This window comes from Muntiacus reevesi, chromosome 19 (genome assembly GCF_963930625.1).
Source record: "Muntiacus reevesi chromosome 19, mMunRee1.1, whole genome shotgun sequence".
Lineage (NCBI taxonomy): Eukaryota > Metazoa > Chordata > Mammalia > Artiodactyla > Cervidae > Muntiacus > Muntiacus reevesi.
In genome coordinates, this window is record NC_089267.1 from 8,657,765 (window position 1) to 8,679,891 (window position 22,127).

General features: G+C 44.1%; 1 protein-coding gene across 1 annotated transcript in view; it reads left to right on the forward strand.

Moving 5' to 3' along the window:
• Positions 1-22,127, forward strand: part of COL19A1 (collagen type XIX alpha 1 chain) — a 401,244-nt gene that overhangs the window by 355,433 nt on the left and 23,684 nt on the right. The window contains exons 41-48 of the mRNA XM_065911832.1: positions 3,240-3,293; positions 8,295-8,339; positions 11,218-11,262; positions 11,364-11,426; positions 16,212-16,247; positions 16,383-16,427; positions 19,127-19,297; positions 21,037-21,103. Of these exons, the coding sequence (XP_065767904.1) occupies positions 3,240-3,293; positions 8,295-8,339; positions 11,218-11,262; positions 11,364-11,426; positions 16,212-16,247; positions 16,383-16,427; positions 19,127-19,297; positions 21,037-21,103 (526 nt within the window). The remainder of the gene's footprint in view (positions 1-3,239; positions 3,294-8,294; positions 8,340-11,217; positions 11,263-11,363; positions 11,427-16,211; positions 16,248-16,382; positions 16,428-19,126; positions 19,298-21,036; positions 21,104-22,127) is intronic.

Sequence of the window (22,127 nt, forward strand, 5' to 3'; positions counted from 1 at the left end):
GGGCCTGGTGCACTGGGAGGACCCTGAGGAGTCGGGTGGGGAGGGAGGTGGGAGGGGGGATCGGGATGGGGAATACATGTAACTATATGGCTGATTCATGTCAATGTATGACAAAACCCACTGAAATGTTGTAAAGTGATTGGCCTCCAACTAATAAAATAATATTTTAAAAAAAAAAAAAAAAGTACAATAATAAAGGATAAGTTATAATTCATTTGGATTGGAAAGTGGGTGATAACAAAAATGTGGACAGATGTGAGTAGAATCCGAAGAGATGAGACTTTGATTTTTTTTAGCTGCAACAAAGGATAAAGAATAAAAACTAAGTGAAGGATGTTCCTTGCTTTTATTTATTTATTTTTTTGTTCCTTGCTTTTAGAGACATGAATTAAGTAGGTAAAGCACAAAATTGGAATCATAAAATATGAAATTAACTACTGTGTAATCCTTCAGGTTTATCTTAGATAAATCTTTAGATTGTTCCTTTGGAATTCATGTTACCAGTTGCCCCCAGGTAGAGAAATACCACCTCATACTACAGAGATAAGCCAAGAATGGTGGAATCACAGGCCACTGAATGAAATGAAGTGAAAGTCGTTCAGTCGTGTCTGACTCTTTGCGACCCCATGAACTATACAGTCCATGGACTTCTCCAGGCCAGAATACTGGAGTGGGTAGCCTTTCCCTTCTCTAGGGGATCTTCCCAGCCCAGGGATCAAACCCAGGTCTCCCACACTGCAGGTGAATTCTTTACCAGCTGAGCCACAAGGGAAACCTAAGAATAGGAGTGAGTAGCCTATCCCTTCTCCAGCAGATCTTCCCAACCCAGGAGTCAAACCAGGGTCTCCTGCATGGCAGGCAGATTCTTTACCAGCTGAGCTACCAGGTCACTGAATAGAAAATGGAAAATCCCCTTGGGGCTTTGGGGGAAGATTTACTCTTCCAGCTTTCTTCAAACCCCAGGCCACCAGACTTGCATCACTGTCTCTAATCTTCTCAGTGAAACTTTGCAGATAAAAATCACCCTTAATTGAATTTATTCTTTTCTGAGGTGATCCATTTCATTCCTTTGGTATTCAATTTATAATTGGTTTTCACTTAAATATTTATTATTAGCTACTTTCAAACAAATGTCAATTGATTGGCTGAACACTGTCCAACCAATTCCTCTGTCCTAAGGATAACTGAGAATGTAAACAAAGAGAATCAAAAAGCTTATTTCCTTTGCCAATAACCAAGGTCTCTATTACAGAGCTTCATTCAGAATAGAATCTAAATACCTTTTTTTCTGACTAACAGGTTACATATTGGTAAATGTCTAAAAAGATTTTTGGAGCAAAGAAAGTATCCAGATCATATGCTTCTCATTAAGTATCTCATAATAAGGACAATATCATAACTCATAATAGAAGTTAGTGTTCATAGTATTTTTGAAGTAGATTAGCATTAGGCATGCAAAAATACTTACAGAGAATGAACTTGGAAAGCTACATTTTTTATATGATTATATTTAAAGCATCCAGTGTCCTGAGAAAATATTTGTAGTTAACATTAATTCATGGGTCACAGCAAACTGTGGAAAACTTTTAAAGAGATGAGAATACCAGACCACTTTATCTGTCTCCTGAGAAACCTGTATGCAGATCAAGAAGCAATAGTTAGAATTGGACATGGAACAATGGAGTAGCTCAGAATTGGGAAAGGAGTACATCAAAGCTGTTTATTTAACTTACATGCAAAGGACATCATGCAAAAAGCCAGCCTGGATGAATCACAAGCTGGAATCAAGATTGCCAGGAGAAAGAAGTATCAACAACCTCAGATAAGCAGATGATACCACTCTAATGGCAGAAAGTGAAGAGGAACTAAAGAGCCTCTTGATGAGGGTGAAAGAATAGAGTGAAAAAGCTGACTTGAAGTTCAACATTCAAAAAACTAAGATCATGGCATCCGGTCCCATCACTTCATGGCAAATAAAAGGAAAAAACAGATTTTATTGTGACAGATTTTATTTTCTTGGGCTCCATGAAACTAAAAGAAACTTGCTCCTGGGAAGGAAAGCTATGACAAACATAGACAACGTATTAAAAAGTGGAGATATCACCTTGCTGACAAAGATCCATCTAGTCAAAGCTATGCTTTTTCCAGTAGTCATCTACAGATGTGAGAGTTGGACCATAAAGAAGGCTGAGCCCCCAAAAATGATTCTTTCCAATTGTGTTGCTGGAGAAAGACTCTTGAGAGTCCCTTGGACTGGAAGGAGAGCAAACCAGTCAATTCTAAAGGAAATCAACCCTGAATGTTCATTGGAAGGACTGATGCTGAAGCTCCAATACTTTGGCCATGTTATATAAAGAGTTGACTCATTGGAAAAGACCCTGATACTGGGAAAGATTGAAAGCAAAATGAGAAGGGGGCGACAGAGGATGAGCTGGTTAGATAGCATCACTGACTCAATGGACATCAATTTGAGCCAACTGTGAGAGAGAGCGAAGCACAGGGAAGCCTGATATGCTGCAGTCCATGGGGTTGCAGAATTGGACATGACTTAGCGACTGAAAACAGCAATCAACCCACTTAGTCTCTTAATTTAAAGCCCCTGATGTTAATTGTTATAAGTTAGCAGCTTCTTTCACCCTAACCTTTCTGAATGGGTTCCTTGAGGACCTAAAGTCAGCTGTGACCATACACAACATATGAAACAGATTTTTTAGCAGAAAGGCTTACTCATCTCCTCTCAGTGACCCGTCAGCAGTGACTGCTTCTGGGGCTGTCCTCTGAAGCGCCCACAGTTCATGTCCAGCTCCAGGGAGTATTGAGGGATGATAAACTTTGGTTTGAGAGCTCCATCTTTAGTCTTGTTTTCTGACAATCTAGAAGCCTTAGGTACCTCACAAACGCAAAGCTTATTAAATCCCAGCCTTTTCTTCTATTTCTTATTGAAGTTGGAGTTATCACTGACTAGAGGAATTCATTCAGAGAAGATTCCTAGTCAGAATAAAAACAATTAGAAAAAATATATACTTCAGGGAATAGCTTTATTTTCTGACTGTTTTCAAATACCAAATGCAAGAATACAGATGCTTGAAAATAGAGCATTCTGTTTACTTGCTAAATTACCAATCAATATTTGAGAGAGTACTTTCTAGGCAAAAAAAAAAAAAAATCCTTGCTTTTGAAATCAATGATTTAAAAACCTTTGATTGTTGCTTTTGTGTTCTTATGTTCATATTTAACAGGGAGAACCTGGTGCAATGGGGTTGCCAGGACTAGAAGGATTTCCCGGTATAAAGGTAAGTGCAAGGTTAAGTGTGTGTTCACCAGTTCAACATTCAAAAATGTTTATTGAGCACCTACCATTGGACCAGAAGCTCTTTTAGGTTTGGGGATACCTAAGAGAACAAAATAGACAGAAATCTCTGTCCTTGTGAAAATTATGTTTTAAGCAGGGAATACAGAAACTAAGAGAATAACTACAAATAATAGTATTGTTAGTAAGTGCTGTGGAAAGAAAGAAAAAGTAGAGGAGATTAAAGGGATCAGGAGTGTGGAAGGGGAGAGTGTGGTTTTAAATCAGGTGGTCTGAGAAATCAGGAACTAAGCAAAGACTTGGAAGCAGTCGGAGGATGGAAGTGGTCAGTTAGCTAAGCCCCTGAAGTCAGAAGGAAGAAAGTTCCAGGCAAGGTGAGTAAGTTCTTGAGATGTAATGTATAGCACGGTGATGCTAGGTAACAATACTAAACTGTATGCTTGAAATTTTCTAAGTGTTCTCAACACACACACCCACACACAGTGACCTGTGAGGTGACGGAGATGTGAATTAGCTTGATTATGGTGATCATTTACCGATATATATGTATATCATCACATCATCAAACTGTACACCTTAAATATAAACAACTGGAAAAAGAAGGCCTTACATGCCCTGAGACAGGAGCATTTCTGTGCATTCAGGGAGACCCGGGGAGTGAGCGAGGGGAGCATGCTAGGAGATGAGGTCAGAGAGGTGGGGTGGAGGTGAGGGGCAGGTGAGGTGAGCACCCTGCCCAGCAGTGCTGCTCGCTGGCCCGTGGGGGACCAGGGCCAGTCTGCAAGTTTTGTCATGGGTTTGGAGTCAAGGTAAGCACAGAGATGGAGAGCAAGCATTTAAAAAACTTGACTTTTGACATTGCCATAATATCCAAACATGTGATCCACGTTGGTTCATGATACATTAGAAAATAAATAAGCAGGTAAAGTGGTCCTTCACCACAGACAGTTTGAGAAGCACTAATTAATAAAGAGGCTTATCAGCCATCGTAAAGACTTTCTCTTTCACTCTGAGTGAAATACGGAGCCGGTGGTGGTTTCCGAGTAGAAAAGTGACGGACCTGCAACTGGAGTGTAAGGAAGGCTCCTCTGTCCATGGGATTCTGCAGGCAAGAATACTGGAGTGAATTGCCAGGCTCTCCTCCAGGGGATCTTCCTGACCCAGGGATCGAACCCATGTCTCTTACACCTCCTGCATTGGCAGGCGGGTTCTTTACCACTAGCACCACCTGGGAGCCCCATGGGACAGGGAAGACACAGACTGTTCCCATATATGGGACAGTGGTGTCGGCTCAGACAAGAGCAGAATCAGTGGAGCTCATGAGGAGGCTGAGGCTCTGGACAAGTTGTGAATGAAGGGCAATAGGACTGATGGCATGTGGGTCTAAGAGAAGAGTCAGGGATGGCTCCATGGTGCTTGACATGAGCACATGAGATGGTGGCATGTTATCAACAGAAATGAGGGAAGCTCTACACAGAGTCTGTTCAGAGAGGGTAGGATGAAAATGATCCATAGTATAATTTTGGATGCGAGACCAATTATGGGAATTATCTACTAGACAGCATAGTGGGGGTCCTGGAGTAGGCGGTACAATAGAAAAGTATAGATTTTAAAAAGAGGTCTAAGTGCAGATATAAATTGATTGTGTAAGCCTGTAGGTGCTATCTGAAAGTCAAGAGGCTGGATAAGATCACCAAGAGAATGACAGTACATTTTTTTAAAAGAGAAAAGGATCATGGACTGAGCCTTGAAGCCCTCCAATATTAAGATCAGGAAGAAAGCAGGGGGTGAGTAAAGGAGACTGAGATGAAGGGACCAGAGAAATAAGAGGAAATGTTGGTGCCCTGGAAATCAGTGAAGATTGTGTATAGAAAAGAGTGATCATCTGTCTCATATCCTGCAAATATGTCGAGTTGGATGGCCATGTAGGAACCGTTCACCAGAGAAATGATTACTGTTTCACTGTGGTAGTAAGAAAAATTTCTGGACTTGAATGGTCTAAGAGAGAATGACCCCCCCCCAAAAAAAAAGATTTAGACAAAGCGAAAACAATGCTCAAGGACTTTTGCTGCAAAGAAGAGTAAAGAAACAGGCCAGCAGCTACGGGAGGAAACAGGGCTAGGTTCCATAAAATAGATTTTAAGACCACAGAAGTACCAGACAGTTTCTAGGCTAAAGGAAAGGTCTGGTTTAGTAAAGCGGAGGGAGCGATGAGATAGAAGGAGTGGGGAGAAGTGCTGGAGCAGCATCTTTAGTAGCTAAGAGGGAAGGGACCTGGGGCATAAATGCAGGGCTTGGCTTCAGAGAGGAGCCCAGGTAGTTCATCTGTGGTAGCTGGTTGGAACCAAAGTACAGGGGTACAGGAGCGGGGACACGGGCACATGAATTGACTGGAGTCTACAGAAGTTCTTCCCTGATTGCTTCAGTTTTCTCAGAGATGGAGAATCAAGGTCTCATCTGAGAGTGAGGTAGGGAGAAGAGTTTGGAAGTTTGAGGGAAAAGTCTGCTACAAGAGGGCAAGTCCAGGAACCACAGAGTACCGTGACTGAGCAGAAGCCCCTCGAGACTCCTGGTCATGAACTGAAGTGAGATTGTGTCCGTGCGCGCAGAGCAGGAGGGGAGCTGGGTTTAAACGAGCTCTTGTTTGGACAAATAAGTGAGAGAAGCGAGGATGGGACTGTGAGCCAGCAGTGTATCGGGAGTGCTTATAACCAGTGACCGTGGGATCCAAACTAGGTAAATAAGCTAGAGGGGCCATCTAGGGAGTGACAGAAAATGAAAACTTTTCTACTAGGTCATTAGAGGTCTTTGTGACATCAAAGTTTTGGGGAGTTCGAGGTACTCAAGAGCATGATTTAAAATGATGGAAGATGGTGGTCCAAGGTTGGAATGCAGGCAGTGGAGGTTATAGAGAGACATAGTTATTGTTTTTGACAAGGTCTCAGGTATAATTATGGAAATAAGAGTTCTGCCAGATAATTAAATTAGACTGGCTCGAAGTACTGTGAGACCCAGTCGTTGGAAGGACCGTATTCTCAGACAGGAGCCTTCTTAACTTCATCGTTATCAGATATGCAGGTATTTCCATTGAATGAAAAGCCCCAGCACATTCATTTCCAGGGTGAAAACCCTGCAGTTTAAAAGAGCAGAGTGGAACTGAGGACTGCCTGTTTCCGTCCTTCACCCATTTTTCTACTAGCTCTTTTTTTTTTTTTAACTGTAGCTATGGTTTATATAATGAAGACACTACTTCTTTTTGTGTGTGTGTGTGTATAATAAAGTTTTATTAAAGTATAAAGGAGATAGAGACAGCTTCTGACATAGGCCTCAGAAGGGGACAAAAGAGTACCCCTTTGCTAGTGTTAGCAATGGAGTTATATACTCTCCAATGAATCCAAAGAATGTCTGGAGGTTGCAAAGACCTCACCAGACCCACTCCCATAATTTACATTTTAAGATAACAGAGTTGGCCAGAAGGTTTAATCCAAAGATTGTCCTCAGGCAGGATTATCGTTATATAATCCTAAGGAATGTAGAGGAAAAAAAGTAAAAAAGTTTGTCCTTTCTTCCTCCTTGAATATCCCAGACCTCTCTCTCCTTGGGGACCCCTAGACTTCTTATCAACCTGCCTAGGAAATGACTCTCTCATTCCCCCCTTTTCTTTTAGGAGAATTATGTTGCCTAGGGAAAAGGGGTGTCATTCTCATTCCATAACTGCTTCCGAGCTGACAAGGGGTGTTGTCCCTAAATTGGTGAGGCAACATATTCTCCTAATCCTCATAGTGAGGATGTGAAGACACTACTTCTATATTATATGATGGAGGCTTTATCCTAGCTGGTCCTTGCCTTTCAGTTTTATGTTTACGTACAGAATTTATATGGAGTATAATGTAAAGAGAGGAATTAGACTTTTTCCAAGAAATTATTTAATTATTAGCACTATTTGTTGAATAATACAGCCCTTTCTTTACTAAAACCCTATTATAAATGTTAGTCTGTTCCTGAAGTTTCTGTTATATTGCATTGATATACTGCTTATTCTTGGGCCAATATTCCATATTTCAATTATTATAGCTTTATTGCATGCTGAAATATGGTATCGCTAATGTCGTTATTATTCTTCTTTAACTTTTTCTCTTATCCTCAAATATATTTATTATCCAAAGTGAACTTTAATATCATTTGATCAAGCTGCAATTTGTAAAAATTGCATTAAATTTATAAATTAGTATGGGCGCAATGACACCTTTACAACGCTGTCTTGCCCTCCAAGAGCAAAACATCTCTCTCCATTTAATCAAATCTTCTTTTATGTCCCTCATTGAACTACGAAGTTTTTTAATGTCGACTCTGCCCAACAAAAATTACCGTTTTACTGCCCCATATATAACCATAAGTATTTTTAGCCTTGTCAGCTTTATCTAAAATACCACATTGCCTTTGGAAAAAAGGTTGAGTCATTCCACTGTTCAGAGAAATTCCAGGGGTCTTATTGACCTCATGAGGAGAAACCACAAAATCCTTAGTTCTAAACACATTCATTTTAACCCTACATCCAATGAGACAAGTCTATTGAAAGCTTTTCAGAAGACATTCAAGGCCTTAGTCTTTTAATTATTGGTAATAAGTTACTTTTGAATATGTGGAATAAAAGTATTGGCTAATTTTACCTGTAAGTATTATGGGGTTCTGTCTTAAAGAATAGGTTAACAGAAATGATACCGTGAATGTTTGTTTTCATTAGTACTATTATTTACTTTGGTATTATGGGAAAAAAGAGAGAGAGAAGTCTTTAGTAGGTTCCACTGGCTGCAGTTCTTATTTTGTCCTTTCCCCATCTGGCCTCTAGCTTCACACCAGCTAATATCGACAACATTTATAAGTTCCGAAGAGAAGCTTTACCAAATCCAAATTCATATTTGAGCATCAGTGTTAGCAGTGGAGATTGTGTGGGTTGATTCTAAGCAGTACATGTTTTTTTCAGGGAGATCGAGGGCCGGCAGGTCCCCCGGGAGCAGCAGGAATCTCGGTGAGTTCAGTCTATCTCACATTGTTCTCACAGGTACCAACCGCCAAAAGGGCTGGGACCACTGGCTGAGTCCTGAAACTCCCAGTTTAAGAAACAAAACCCAAAAAAGTTTTTTTAAACCCACCTGTTTCTCTCCCACCTCAAGAATGCTCCCGTCTTTATTTTCATCTTTTAAACTTTTTCCTTTGTTTTTTTCTTCCCAACTCAACTTTCACGTGGGGAGGGAAAGCCCATTACCTGTGCCAATTCGTCAGTACCACACAGGTCTGAGAAACTTGTTGGGTTTCTCTATTCTTGTAATATTTCAAGGTTTCTTAATCTTCAGGAGGCAAAGTTCTCATCCTCAGGCAATGTGCTTCAGTATCTTCGTATTAAGCTGCCATCTGCCTGAGTTTTCCCTCAGCCTGGTGTTATTAGCGGAGCTTTATTGCTGCTAATGTTTCCTCATAAACTAGCCCTTTAAGCCTCTCAATCATTTTTGTTGCTCTCTGGTGTCAAATGTTTTAAATCTCATCAAGGTCTTTTCAAATGAATAGGAAGTGCACCAGGAAAGGTTAAAATCATTTCTCGGAGCCCTGGGGATCATTTTGATCTTCATTCATGATGCGCTAATTAAAATTTTGTGGTCAGGCTTTATGAATAAGAGCCCATTTATCCTCACCAGGTGCCCTGCAGGGTGAACCAGGGTAGGAAAGTCAGTGGAAGCCCTGTGCTTCAATCACAGGAATGTGAGGAAGACAAGAAAGGGCCCTGCCATCTCTGCACCACCCACTGACCTCTGCCAACACCCATCAGCACCCAGAGCCTCCCAACAATCCCCCCCATCCCTCAAAAGGCCAGCAGCCACTCTGCTTCCCTCTGTCTCATTGCTGAACCTAACAACAAAAAATAAAGACCCATCCACACAGCAAACCCCCCAGTGTCCTTGTCTATAAAATCCCATGGGCAGAGGAGCCTGGTGGGCTGCAGTCCATGGGGTGGCAAAGAGTCAGGCACGACTGAGTGACTAACACACTCCATAGAGAGGCATCCTGTGTGGAGGATGACACCCCCTTCCTTACGTGTTTTAGGTCAAGTCCTGAAGTGACTTAGCAGCAGCAGTCCTAGTGTGATTGTAAAAGTCACATGAGAATATTTTATTTAGCAAGCACTGCAGAGTTTTTATCATTCCGTCACTAAGTCCTGTCTAACTCTGCAACCCATGAACTGCACCACACCAGGCTTCCCTGTCCTTCACTATCTCCTGGAGTTTACTCAAATTCATGTCCATTGAGTCAGTGATACCACCCAAGAGTTTTTATACCAGAAAGCATTCTTCTTGAAAACTGGCTCACACTTAATCCTGTTCCTCCCCAGCTCCCTACTGTTCCTAGCAACATATTTGTACCTGCCTTTGGGATCACCTTGGGTCCCCTTACAACCTGCCTCTCATATTCACACCCCATTTTTGTTTCCTTATGGCATGGTGAAGTGTAATGCCCTACTGTATTCATCCAGGTGGGACTCTAAATTATGTTCAACTAAGTCTGCCATAAAAGGAAAAATACTAGCAACCACTGAAGTATTTAAAAGATCAGTGACAGACTCAAAAGACGGTCCAAATGAATAATTCCAAGAATATTTTTGAAGGATGCAGCATGATTGAAATTAGAGGCTGCCCTGCCACTTGTCTGGGTGGATCTAATACATTTAACTAAAATGCAGTTTTCATGTCTCATCATTAAGAAGATTAACTGACAGTTACAAAAATGGTGAAGGGTTAAAAAAAAAAAACGCATACTATATGTATAAAACTGACTATAAAAAAAAGTTTAAAAGCTGTTACTTTAGTTTTTATAACTGGACCTTACTGTGGCTCAGAAAATGAAATAGTTCAAAGATTCTGGAAATAGCTACACACCAGTGTGAGTGTATTTAATACCACTGAATTGTACACTTAAAATGGTGGATTTCCCATGTATGTTTCACCACAATTAAAAAAAAAAAAATTTAAGGTGATGGTTCTGGTTGAAGCAGGGATGTTCCACTTGCTCTGCACATCACAGACCTCTGCTGAGAACCGCAGGGCCCAGCCCTGCTCCGCCTAGAAGTCTATCCCTTCCTGTTGTGTGAACAGGCCATCCAGGGCCTTCCCGTGGCCTTCCTCCCCTTCCTCCCAGGAGGGCAGGTGCATACCGGGGGCACTGTGCCCTCCCCAGGTGCTCTGAGGTCCCTGCTGGGGCTGCCTGGCCTTTGGGATCTTCATCTGGAGCTCCAGGCGCGAGTTCCCTGCGCCCCTGAGTCCATGCCAAGGCCCTTTGGGACACTGGCTTTCTCAGCTCTAACGCATGCCCCAACTCAGGTCCACGAGATTTCAGGAGCTCCTGCCACACTTGGGCAGTGGGGGCCCAGGATGCTATCTCAGGCCTGTGTCTGCCTCCCTTCACCACTCAGCCATCGCTGACCTACCAAGGGGCTGCCAGCAAGTAGAGAAGAAGCCCAGGTTTCCTTCCCTGGAAACTGCTGGGATTTCTATGGTCTCAGCCCCACACCAACATCCCCACCCACATGAGGTTCAAGGGGCAGGAGGTGGCTCCTCAAGGACAGGCTCCTCAGGCCTGGCCTGGACACTTGGGCTCGGCCCACTGCCACCTGCGCTGGTCCGTCTCCCACTCTGCTCTTTCCCAGTGGTCTCTAGTGGACACCCACACATGCACTGAGGGACTGCCTTCCTACCTGCACGGTGGAGTGTGGTCCCCAGACTCTGTCCAGCGGGGATGGTGCACTAGTGTAGAGCCACACCTGCAGCACAGGTGCTAACACGCGGGTGTGGAAGGAAAACACTTGGCCTTATTCAGTAATTTAGCGCCTAACATTTCCTGGTGATCTGATTCCTCAGGGGAAGCCCGGAGCCCCAGGCCCCCCAGGAATTCCGGGAGAACCGGTGAGTTCCTGTTTCTTCCTTGGCGGCTGTCCTTATGTTGACTGCATGCAGTTCTAAAGCTTTTCTTGGCAACTGATGTTTTTCTGTGGACATGTCTACAGGGGGAGAGAGGCCCTGTCGGAGACGTAGGTTTCCCTGGACCAGAGGGACCCTCAGGAAAGCCTGTAAGTCTTTTTCATTATTTAAAATTTGCCCGATTAAGAAAAGTTCTCAGCATTGCCTCTTTACTTGGAAAGTGAGATTTGAATACATAGTTTCTGAGGAAGTAAGAGCAGGTCTGCCAATGGCTTCTTGGGGTGTGGTTCTCCCTGAGGGCCCAGCTCCCTGTGAGTATGTCTTAAATCACCTTGGGAACAGTGAGGCCTTTTATTTTAAGTGTCAGGAAATTAGACTCATTATTTCTTAGGTCTAATGTTCTCAGCCGAGTGAAAAGTGAAATGGCCTGTCATATCCTGAAATAGGCAGACTCGCAGATTTAACACCTGTGTGTGGAGCTACAGTAGAAAGAGGCTCTGTCTCAGGCTCCCTCCTTTATCTGTGGACTTGTCCTTACACCTTCGTTAATCACTGCCAAATGCATCACCCACTCATGTCCTGAAAGAGCTCTTAGCTACTGAGATATAATACTGATGTGACGTTGTAACAATCATTCTGATTAATTCAGTTCATTCAACATATGTAGCAGACAGAACATATTCAGTTCATTCAGCCCATCCCTGCCATGTGCTAAGGGTGTGCTGGGCCCTGAGGGAGGGGATAGATAGAGGAATAGACAGGGTGCTCTTTATAGACGTCCCTGCTCCCTCTGCTGGTTTCTGTACCATGGATTGGGTGGGAACAGGTTGTTGTTAGGAGAGGGGGTGGCTGAAGGTGACCAAACAGCACAGGATTCAGGAGGCTGCTCCATCCCTGTGAAACCTCAGGGTCGGGGCATTCCCTGGCCACCATCTCCCCAGAGGAGCAACGTGAAAAAAAACGGAAGTATATGCAGTTTAGAGTCAGGGAGATCTGGGTTTGTGATATGACTCCAAGTGTTTATGAGTCACTGAGGTAACACAACATGGTGCAATGTCCAGTGCCTGCCCCGGAAGATGGTCCGTTAACATTCGTCTCAATCTCCACCTCCTCTCCCCCGCCTTTTACCAACTCCCCATCCCAACCCCTGTAAGACTCTCTCAAATGCCATCGCATCCCCAGGGAGTTATGCAAAAAGCAGTTTATTCAGACAGTGAATGCTTCTTGAGCACCTATGACATGCCAGGCACTGTTCTGGGTGCTTGCAGCTCCTTGGATTTATACTCTAGTGTAGGGATACGAACCAGAAACAAGCACGCATGGTTCAGGTAGAAGATGATCTAAGCAGGGTAAAGCCCTGGAGTAGCATTTCAATAGGGCAGTCAAACAGGGTCCAGCATTGGTGCAAACCCTGTATGATGGGAGAGCTCAAGCCGTGGGGAGGTCAGGGAGACAGCAGGGATGGGGACATTGTTTCGAGAAAAAGGAAAGGCTAGCAGAGCCTGCTGCGTTGAAGGAAGGGCAGAAGGGACAAAGTGAGAGGGAGGTGAGCTGAAGGAGAGCAGGAGAGACATGGAGGGAGAGGCAGGCAGTGGCCGGACTGTGAGGAACTTCTGAGTCAGGGATGGAGTTCGGGTTTCATTTGAAGTCTGATGGAGACCCATTGGAGCATTTGTATCGGGTAAGGAAATGACTGGACTGCATTTTCGAAGACCACTCTAACTCCTGCCTGGAGAGCTGATGATAGGGAGAAGGGTGGAAGCAGACAGAACCTTGAGGAAGCATTGCCATGATGTGTCTTGAAGGCCGAGCCATCAGTATTTGCTGATGGGCCAGATGCAGTGGGTGAGAAAGAGATACAGCAAAGCTGTGGTTTGGAGTCTGAGCAGCCTGGTCAGTGTGGTACATTTGGTGAGACTGGAAGGATGGGAGATGGGTGAATTTCAGAAGAAAAGTCAGGAGTTCTCTGCTGTAAAATGTTCATCTTGAAGCACTAGTAGACTGCTAAGAGGAAATGTCAAGTAAGCGGTGGATCCTTCTAGAATTAATGGAGAGGCCAGGACTGCAGAGACTGATTTGGGTCTTTCAAGCTGAGCCTGGATGAAATGAGGTCACTGTGAACTGGGAGGAGAACAGAGCCATTAGGAGAGGCTCTGGCCGAAGGACTGAGAAGGGGCAGCCAGTGAGAGGTGGAGAAGGCCAGGCGAAGGGGAGTTCCTGTATGTCGAGGGAGCCAAGTGTCTGAGAGAACGGCGAGGAAACCATGTGGAAGAGTATCAAGGGAGCTTAAAATTCTCCCCTGGGTTTGGAAACGTAGGCATCACTGGGGGCGAGCGTACAGCATGATGGTATCGTGATAAGAATGACCTGGTTGAGAACTTTCCTTGTGGTCTAGTGGTTAAGAATCTGCCTGCCAATGCAGGAGACATGGGTTCCATCCTTGATCTGGGAAGATCCCACGTGCCACAGAGCAACTCAGCCCACACTCTGAGCCGCAACTACTGAAGCCTGTATGCCTAGAGCCTGTAATCCGGGCAGCAGAAGCTCTGCAATGAGAAGCCTGTGCGCTGCTACCAGTGAGCGTCCACACACAGCACCAGAGGCCCCTTCATCAATGAATGAAAAGTGAAAGTCGCTCAGTCGTGTCAGACCCTTTGCAACCTCATGGACTGTACAGTCCGTGGAATTCTCCAGGCCAGAATACTGGAGTGGGTAGCCATTCCCTTCTCCAGGGGATCTTCCCAACCCAGGGATCGAACCCAGGTCTCCCGCATTGCAGGCGAATTCTTTACCAGCTAAGCCACAAATATAAAAAAAGAATGACTAATATATAAAAAAAAGAAAGGGGACATTGGAAGATACAAGAGAGTGGGCTCTGAGTCAGGAGAGAAGACTCAAGTGGAAACTGTCTTCACGAGGAACAGGGCAGAACCTCCTTCTTAAGAGGAGGGAGGAACAGAAGTCAGAGTTCTCATGAGCACAGGTGGGTGGAGCTGGAGGCAGAACGGTGAGTGGGTCCCCTCCTGCTGTTTTCTCCGTGAAGGATGCAAGTCATCACTGACCATGAGGAATGGGCTGGTAATGCTGGTAATGCTGGAGGTTTCATGAGACAGGAAAATAGGTGCAGGTAATTTTGGAAAGAAGCAGTCAAGTTGAGAAATATCGAGGGGTTGCTTGGGAGCTGCTGCCACAGGTGCTGACCAGAACACCTGAGCAAGGGCCCCCCTTCTTCTTCAACCTCAGGCCACTGCTCAGACGCAAGTGTGTCGTAGACGGACACCTGAGTTAGAAAGAAGAGTAGGGATCTTTCAGATAAGTGAAATGAAAGGGAGAAAGGTAAATCCATTGAGGTTTTTCTAAAAATTTCTGAAACCAGGAACTTCCCCGTCCTCCACTGGTGATAAAGAACAAGTTAATAACATCTTCATAGAGAAAAGAGACAGGTTTCCCTGATGGCTCAGTGGTAAAGAATCTGCCTGCAATGCAGGAGACCCAGGTGTGGTCCCTGGGTTGGGAAGATCCCCTGGAGGAGGGCATGGCAACCCACTCCAGTATTCTGGCCTGGAGAAGCCCATGGACAGAGGAGCCTGGTGGGCTACAGTCCATGGGGTCACGGGAGTTGGCCACGACTGAAGCAATGAAGCAGCACAGGCGGAGAAAAGAGAACGCATATGACAGTCACTAATGAATTATAAAAGAGAAGAAACTATCATCTAGAAGTTTGTTCATTTTCTTGTATTGCTACCAAAAACATGAATTACATTTTTACACCAGGTTTATCTTCTCTTATTCAAATGACATGGTTGTTTCTTTCACATCGTCTCCTTAACCAGCTTTATCTTTTGCTTGTGTTTCTGGATGGCATGAATCCTTAGAACTCGATGTTTCAGGCAACATGGTCTTAGTTAAAGTGCTCTAGGTAATTCCCAGGATGTTCAGGGAGCTTGGGGGACTGGGCTGGGTTCCCAACCCAGTGTGATTACAGCAGTGAAAACACTGTCGGGAGATCCATCCTTGTAGACGCCGTCGCAGCCCAGCGAAAGTCTCCCAGGCTTTGCAGAGGAGGGAGTCCCTGCGCCTACCTGCTGCCGAGAAATCGCTTCCTCGCCTTGGTCTCCGTCTTCAGGTCGAAGCTCAGAGACAAACCTGCTGTGGGTCTCTCAGTATCTGATGTGACCCTGAGCGCGTTCCCTCTTACGCCTACCAGCCGGGGCTTCTCCTGGGCTCACGAATCTGCAAGCAGGACTAGGCTTTTTTGTCAACTACGGAACTGCCTTGTAGAGTTTGAGAAGCTTCCAGTTTACTAAGAAGAAACCAGTATTTAATACTCTCAGAAAGCACAATTACAGCTTTCTCACTGTCCTTTCATATTTTCCAACTGAAAAATAGCTGTTGTCGCTGGCTGACAGCTTATTTCATAGCAGGATCAGGCTGTAGCCATGTTATGAATTTATTAAGCAACAACAGAGGCCATTTACTGAGAATGACTCTCTTTGGTAGGAAAATTGTTGAAAGTGAGCAATGAATATCATATACTGGCCACCCAGCACCATGGGAAGTCTTCTTATTTCTCAGAATGGACCTAATGGAATAAGTGAGGAAAACAACCCTGTTGACTATAGTAAGCTAGGCATTTTCTGTTATTTCCCTAAATTCCTAGTTTTAAGGCCATTATTTATCCTCACTCTGTGAGTGGAGAAGCTGATGCTATTAAGGTTAAGTAAATTGCCTGAAGTAAATGGAACTTGTAAGTTATAGAGTCAGAATTTAAACTTAGGGCAGATTCTGTCGATTTTGTTTTCTATTTCACCACACTGCCTCACCAAAATCTCAGTGGCGATATGATAAAGTCCTTGAAACTTTACCCTGTTGTTGCATTTAATTATTTCTGTTAATGCAGAATCAGAAATACTGACCCTTATTTGTCTTTACAGGGAATAAATGGGAAAGATGGATTACCAGGTGTTCAGGTATGGAAAATGCCATTGAAAATAAATGTTCTAATGCAAAACTACATCCAGATCGCCTGCCAGAATTCCTGGTGGAGTCGATTGATGAGGAGTCTTGGCATGCAGTGGTTTTTACTGCTGACATTTGTTTTTCAGGGCATCATGGGTAAGCCTGGAGAGAGAGGCCCCAAAGGAGAACGGGTATGTACATCCCAACTATGACTGTTAAGTCCATCTCCACAGCTGCCCCATCGTTTGAATTACACCATGATATTTTTAGACCTGCTAGAAATCTCCTGATATGAAGAAACTTACCGTGTACGTGAGCCAGGATCTCTGCCAGGCATAAAACAGGGCTTGATTCACAACTGTGTCTGGTTTGTGATCCCAGTTTGGAAAGCTCCTATCAGCCTCCTGTGTCAGATACATGACCCACTGTACCCATCACCCATGTGCTTTTCACCTAGAGTAGGGTTTCTCCACCTCAGCATTGTTGATGTTTGGGGGCAATAATTCTTTGTCATAGGTGCGCATCCCGTGCTTTGTTAAGATGTTTAGCAGCATGCCTGGCCTCCACCCACTAGACGCTGTACCATCAGCCTCCCTCCAGAACTGTCACCCTTCATTTTCACATGCCTCCCAGGGAGCAGAGGTGTCGCTGAGGACACCCCCACCCCCAGTCTGGAGGAATAATGCTTGGTTGAATAAGGGGCTGGGGTCAGAGGTAGAGAAAGACATATAGAGCTACCAGTAATGCCAGTTCTGGTGTGTGCTTTTAGTGATGTTGTTTTGGCTGTTGATATCAATGTTGCAAATTCCCATTATTTTCTCTAAGAAACCTTAACATTTTCTACTAGAATTGGATTTATTCCTCAGCCACAGGTTCCTTGAGCATTGTTATTTAGGGGTTCTAGTGAGGGCTTGTGTGTGTGTGTGTGTGGGGGGGTATGTTCTTATGTACTGGTGTCTGTTTTACTTATCCTTACACAAATAATCTGGCTTCCCTGGTGGCTCAGTGGTAAATAATCTGCCTGCAATGTAGGAGACCCAGGTTTGATCCCTGGGTTGGAAAGACCCCTTGGAGAAGGAAATGGCAACTCACTCCAATATTCTTGCCTGGGAAATCCCATGGACAGAGGAGCCTGGAAGGTCACATGGGGTCACAAAGAGTCAGACATGACTTGATTATTGAACCACCACTACCACCACACAAATAATCCATGATAACTGAAGGAAATACAAAAATAGAGAAACCATAAATAAAAAAGAAAAAAGTCTACCATATTTCACTACACAGTGATATGCACTATTGATATTTTGGACCTATTTCCATCTCACTGTTATACATAATGGAATATACACGTTTGCTTAATGCATCAATGCAAGTGAGCATATACTTTTTAAAAATGGGTTCATACTTTTTGGTAAATGACTCTTTTCACCTAACATATGATGACCATCTTTCCATGTCAGAAAACCTAGATCCACACGGACCTTTTAGTGGCTATATGTTATTCCAGTATTTGGATATACCTTTTCCAAGGTATTTGGAAAATACCTTGCCCCTTTTTCTGGGGTATTTAGGCTCTTTCCAGTTTTTATAATAAACATCCTTGTACCTAAATTATAAATAATTTTAATTGTGTTTATTTTGCATATACTCAAGGTGTGCTAGTAATTCTTTTGTTTCTTTTGTCTTATTCATCTCAGATATTTTTCCAAATGTGACCTGGGTTGATATACTTGTGTGAGACATATTTTTATAACTAAGGCAGTAGAATTTAAATTAGGTCCAAATGATTTTCTTCTTTGTGCATGGCTTCGTTCTATATCTCTTCATTTAGGATCAGATAGATCTCAGTAACTGTTCATTCATTTCATTATTTTTTAAATCAGGAAAAATAGATTTTGAACTTTCGCAGAAGAATCACAAATAGAAGAATAACAGTAAAATATGGCGCAGGTTAATGCACCAATCTTTCATATTCAGTGTGATCATCACCTCCTGGAACTGTGGAACTAATATTTGAAATGCGGAAACTGAAATATCTGCCAACATACACATATATTCATTCATTTATATTCCATCTCTCTCTCTCTCTCCCTCTCCCTTGCTCTTTCATACTCTCATGCACAAACTTATACGTAGTAAATGCCTTGAAGGAAAAAGTCAGCATTAAAGAAACTTCTCAGATTCAAGCATATCTAATTTGTTACAGCATCTCATTCAATGAATTTTCTTATAGTTCATTTACATTATTGAATAAATGATCTCAGTAATGACTTTCCACCCCAGTCACCTGCTTTGAACATTCCCAAAGGCTGTTTTTTCTCACCTTCCTCAGTCATGTCCCTTTAGGACATAGAATGCACTCACACATACACACACACACAAGCGCACACATGGGTAAAACATGAGTGCAGAAACCAACCCACAGAAACTAACAAAGACCAAACATACAGGAGAAAGCATAAAAAGAATAAAGTACCTGATTTAGGAGAGATTTTGAGCTTCCTGAAGCTTTTCCAAGTGGAAGCTTTCAGTGATGAAGTCTTCTTAGCCATCTTCCTCTGTTATCGCAAAGGAGACCCAGGCCTGAAGTGGCGGTGCCACTGTGGACTTTCAGAAAAGCCGTCAGTCTGGACAGACAACGGGGTGCAAGTTAGCTCGTCACTGACTTGGAGCTGAATGCTTTCTGAATGCCAAGTTAACTCACTTCTCAGCATCATCTATTCAGTGGATACTGCTAACAGCCCCCCTTTAGGGACAGGAAGCAGGGTGCAGGGAGTTTAATCCACATACCAAAGGCTCCACAGCTAACACATGCCAGTGTGAATCCAGAACATTTGCTAACATGGTTCTAGAAGAGATGATTCTAATTCGTTTTTTTCCCTAACAGGGTGATCAGGGAATTCCAGGAGACCGAGGCCCACAAGGTGAACAAGGAAAACCAGGCCTTCAAGGGATAAAGGGGGCCGTAGGACCTGTGGGGCCCCCAGGAAACAAGGGCTCCCCAGGATCCCCTGGGCATCAGGGCCCGCCAGGCCTCCCGGGCCTCCCCGGCTCCCCGGTAAGTGGGCAGAGAGATCCTGGAGCTCCTGGCTGGGACTGCAAGTCAAAAACCTTTCCAGATAAAATGAACCTAAGCTGGCCTTTACAAGCGCAGCAATCTGTCACTTACTTCAAGTGATGTGCCAGGTCCCACGCTGAGTACTCACTGAACATTCCCTCCTTAGATCATCACAACTAACCTGAGAGGACAGGTGACCTCACCTTCCACCTTGACAAATGCAGAAGCCGAACTCTGACCTGTCCAGGCTCACAGTGATCTAGGGGTCAGACAGACCCAGCTCTGACCGACTCCAGGGCCTTGCCCTCAAATACGATCGATGGTGGCCCCTTCCACTACACGGAAAACACACGTCTATTTATGTTAAAGCTCCACTTTGTTGACTGTCAGAATAACAAATCTGCCCTGAGTGGTGCTTTGAAGTGGAAACCCATTTGCCCAAGAGAGTATCTGGCTAAGGAGGTCCATGTCTTTATAAGCATCCTCAGGAGGTGGTGGATGGCCATTCTGCAGAGGAACTGAGTCAGAGCATGTCCTCGTCAGGAAGAAAGGGGGGGGGACAGTCCTAGTGTGAGGCCAGAGAATGAAGGACATGCTGTCCCCTGATAGACAACTAAGTCCAGAGATTGGGCCGAACTGGGCGTTCCCACCATACTCTCTCACCCACTCTCGCTGTGTTCTGCTTAAATCAAGCCTGAGCAACGAACTCTCAGTGCTGTGCCAGCCAGCCTGTGGTACTAGATGCATTCATTCAAACAGTGAAAATGAAATACTGCGAAGTCCCACAGAAGCTCTTACTCTGCCAACACATCATACTGTCTTTAATGCCGCACGTGTATCCCTGGATAGTAACCACCAAATACAAAGCAGAGTAACAACATACTTTGAAGCCTTAACCACTGTGAAAAATAATAGCTCCCTTTTAAAACTATCAAGGTCCTGAAATAAAACATTACTATTATAAATGCCAAGTGCTATTATAAATGTTAGGCTCTTGGTCAAATTCATGTAGATTTATTTGTCAAGGGGTTAAAAAGTCAGGTGGCATCATCTACATATTTCCCTTTACCAGACTCCACAGCATTTTCTATTAGGAAAATTTCAGACTTCCAGTGACCCATCAGTTAATAGTCCACCTGCCAATGCAGGTTTAACCCCTGGTCCGGGAAGATCCCACATTCCATGAAGCAGCTAAACCCATGTACCACAACTGTGAGCCCGTGTGCCACAGCTGCTGAAGCCTGTCTACCCCAGAGCCCGTGCTCCTCACCAAGAGAAGTTACCAATGAGAAACCCGAGCGCCGCAACTCGAGAGCAGTCCCCGATCGCCACAAATAGAGAAAGCCCACGCGAAGCAGTAAAGACCCAGTACGGCCAAAATTAAATAAATAAAAATTTTAAAAAGAAAGGAAAATTGCTGAATACAGGTTTTCTTGCAGTGTGTAAATTGCAAAATAAACTTGACCGTGAAGTGGGTAAAACTTAGTAAGCGTTAGCTCATGAATGAAGCATGTTAAAGAATCAACCCAGTTAGAGTTCTCGTCCTTTGAAGACACATAATAGAATCGGCTAGATATGGACTTACCAGTATCCAGGGATTATTACAAAGGACAAAACTATTTTGCTTGATCAGTGGATCTCTACAGACGTTTCACGCATGCATGCCAACCCACTGCTTCTTTTCTTTATTCATTTGTGCTAGGTTCTGTATTAACAGACCTTTTCTTCCTCTTCTTTAGGCTGATGTGGTTTCATTTGAAGAAATAAAGAAGTATATTAATCAAGAAGTTCTGAGGATTTTTGAAGGTGAGGTTTGCTGAGTATACATTTCTGAATTGTCCCCGCTTCCTCCTTCCCCTCTGCTGTCGACAATCTCTCCAGCGACGTTCGTCCAAAGATGCTGTGCATCGTCTGCCTTAAGAGGTGGCCTGTCCTAGGATGGGGCAGCTCAGATAGGAGCTTCTTACTCACATGGAACTAAGTCTGCCTTCCTGTAAGTTCTCTCCTTATTCCTGGTCTGTAGCCACCACAGAGAAAGGACCTTCTCTTCACACGACAGCCCTCTGAGTGAGCATCCGCAGTACTCCTCCTTAATCTTCCCCTGCATGGAGCAAACATGTCCGGTTCCCCCACGTCATCTCCCTGGAGAAACGGCCCTCGTTCTCCAGGAGGATTGTGACCAGGCAGAGGAGAGTGTCTTTAGACCTAGACCAGGTTCAGTGAACCAGGGCCACCAGCCCTGTCTACCTGCCTCTCGTTGTTGTTATAGCCACAAGCTAAGAATTGATTCTACCTTTTTGGCAGATGGAAGGAGGTGTTTGCTTGCATGCTAAGTCGCTTCAGTCATGTCCAACTCTTTGCAACCCTATGGACTGTAGCCTGCCAGGCTCCTCTCTCCATGGGATTTCCCAGGAGTGGGTTGCCATTATCTCCTTCAGCTGTCTCTTTCGTCTCCTGCATTGGCAGGCAGGTTCTTTACCACTAGCGCCACCTGGGAAGCCCATGGAAGGAGGATACATTTCTAAATGTTTTTTTTCATCAAAATAATATTTCATGACATGCGAAACAATCAGAAATTCAAATCTGTGCCCATAAATAGTGTCATAGGAGTGCAGTCACACTCCTTTCTTTATGTATTTTCTCTGCTCGCTTTCATGCTGGACAGCGGGTTTAAGTATATGACAGGGACTGCGTAGCCTACCGGGCCTCAAATATTTACTTTGTGACCCTTCGGCAGGAAGGCTTTCTGACCCCTGATTTAGACACTTCAATAATGCAGCCTAAGATAGTGTTCCTTAAAAAAAACTGTCTGTATCACACTGTTGATTCA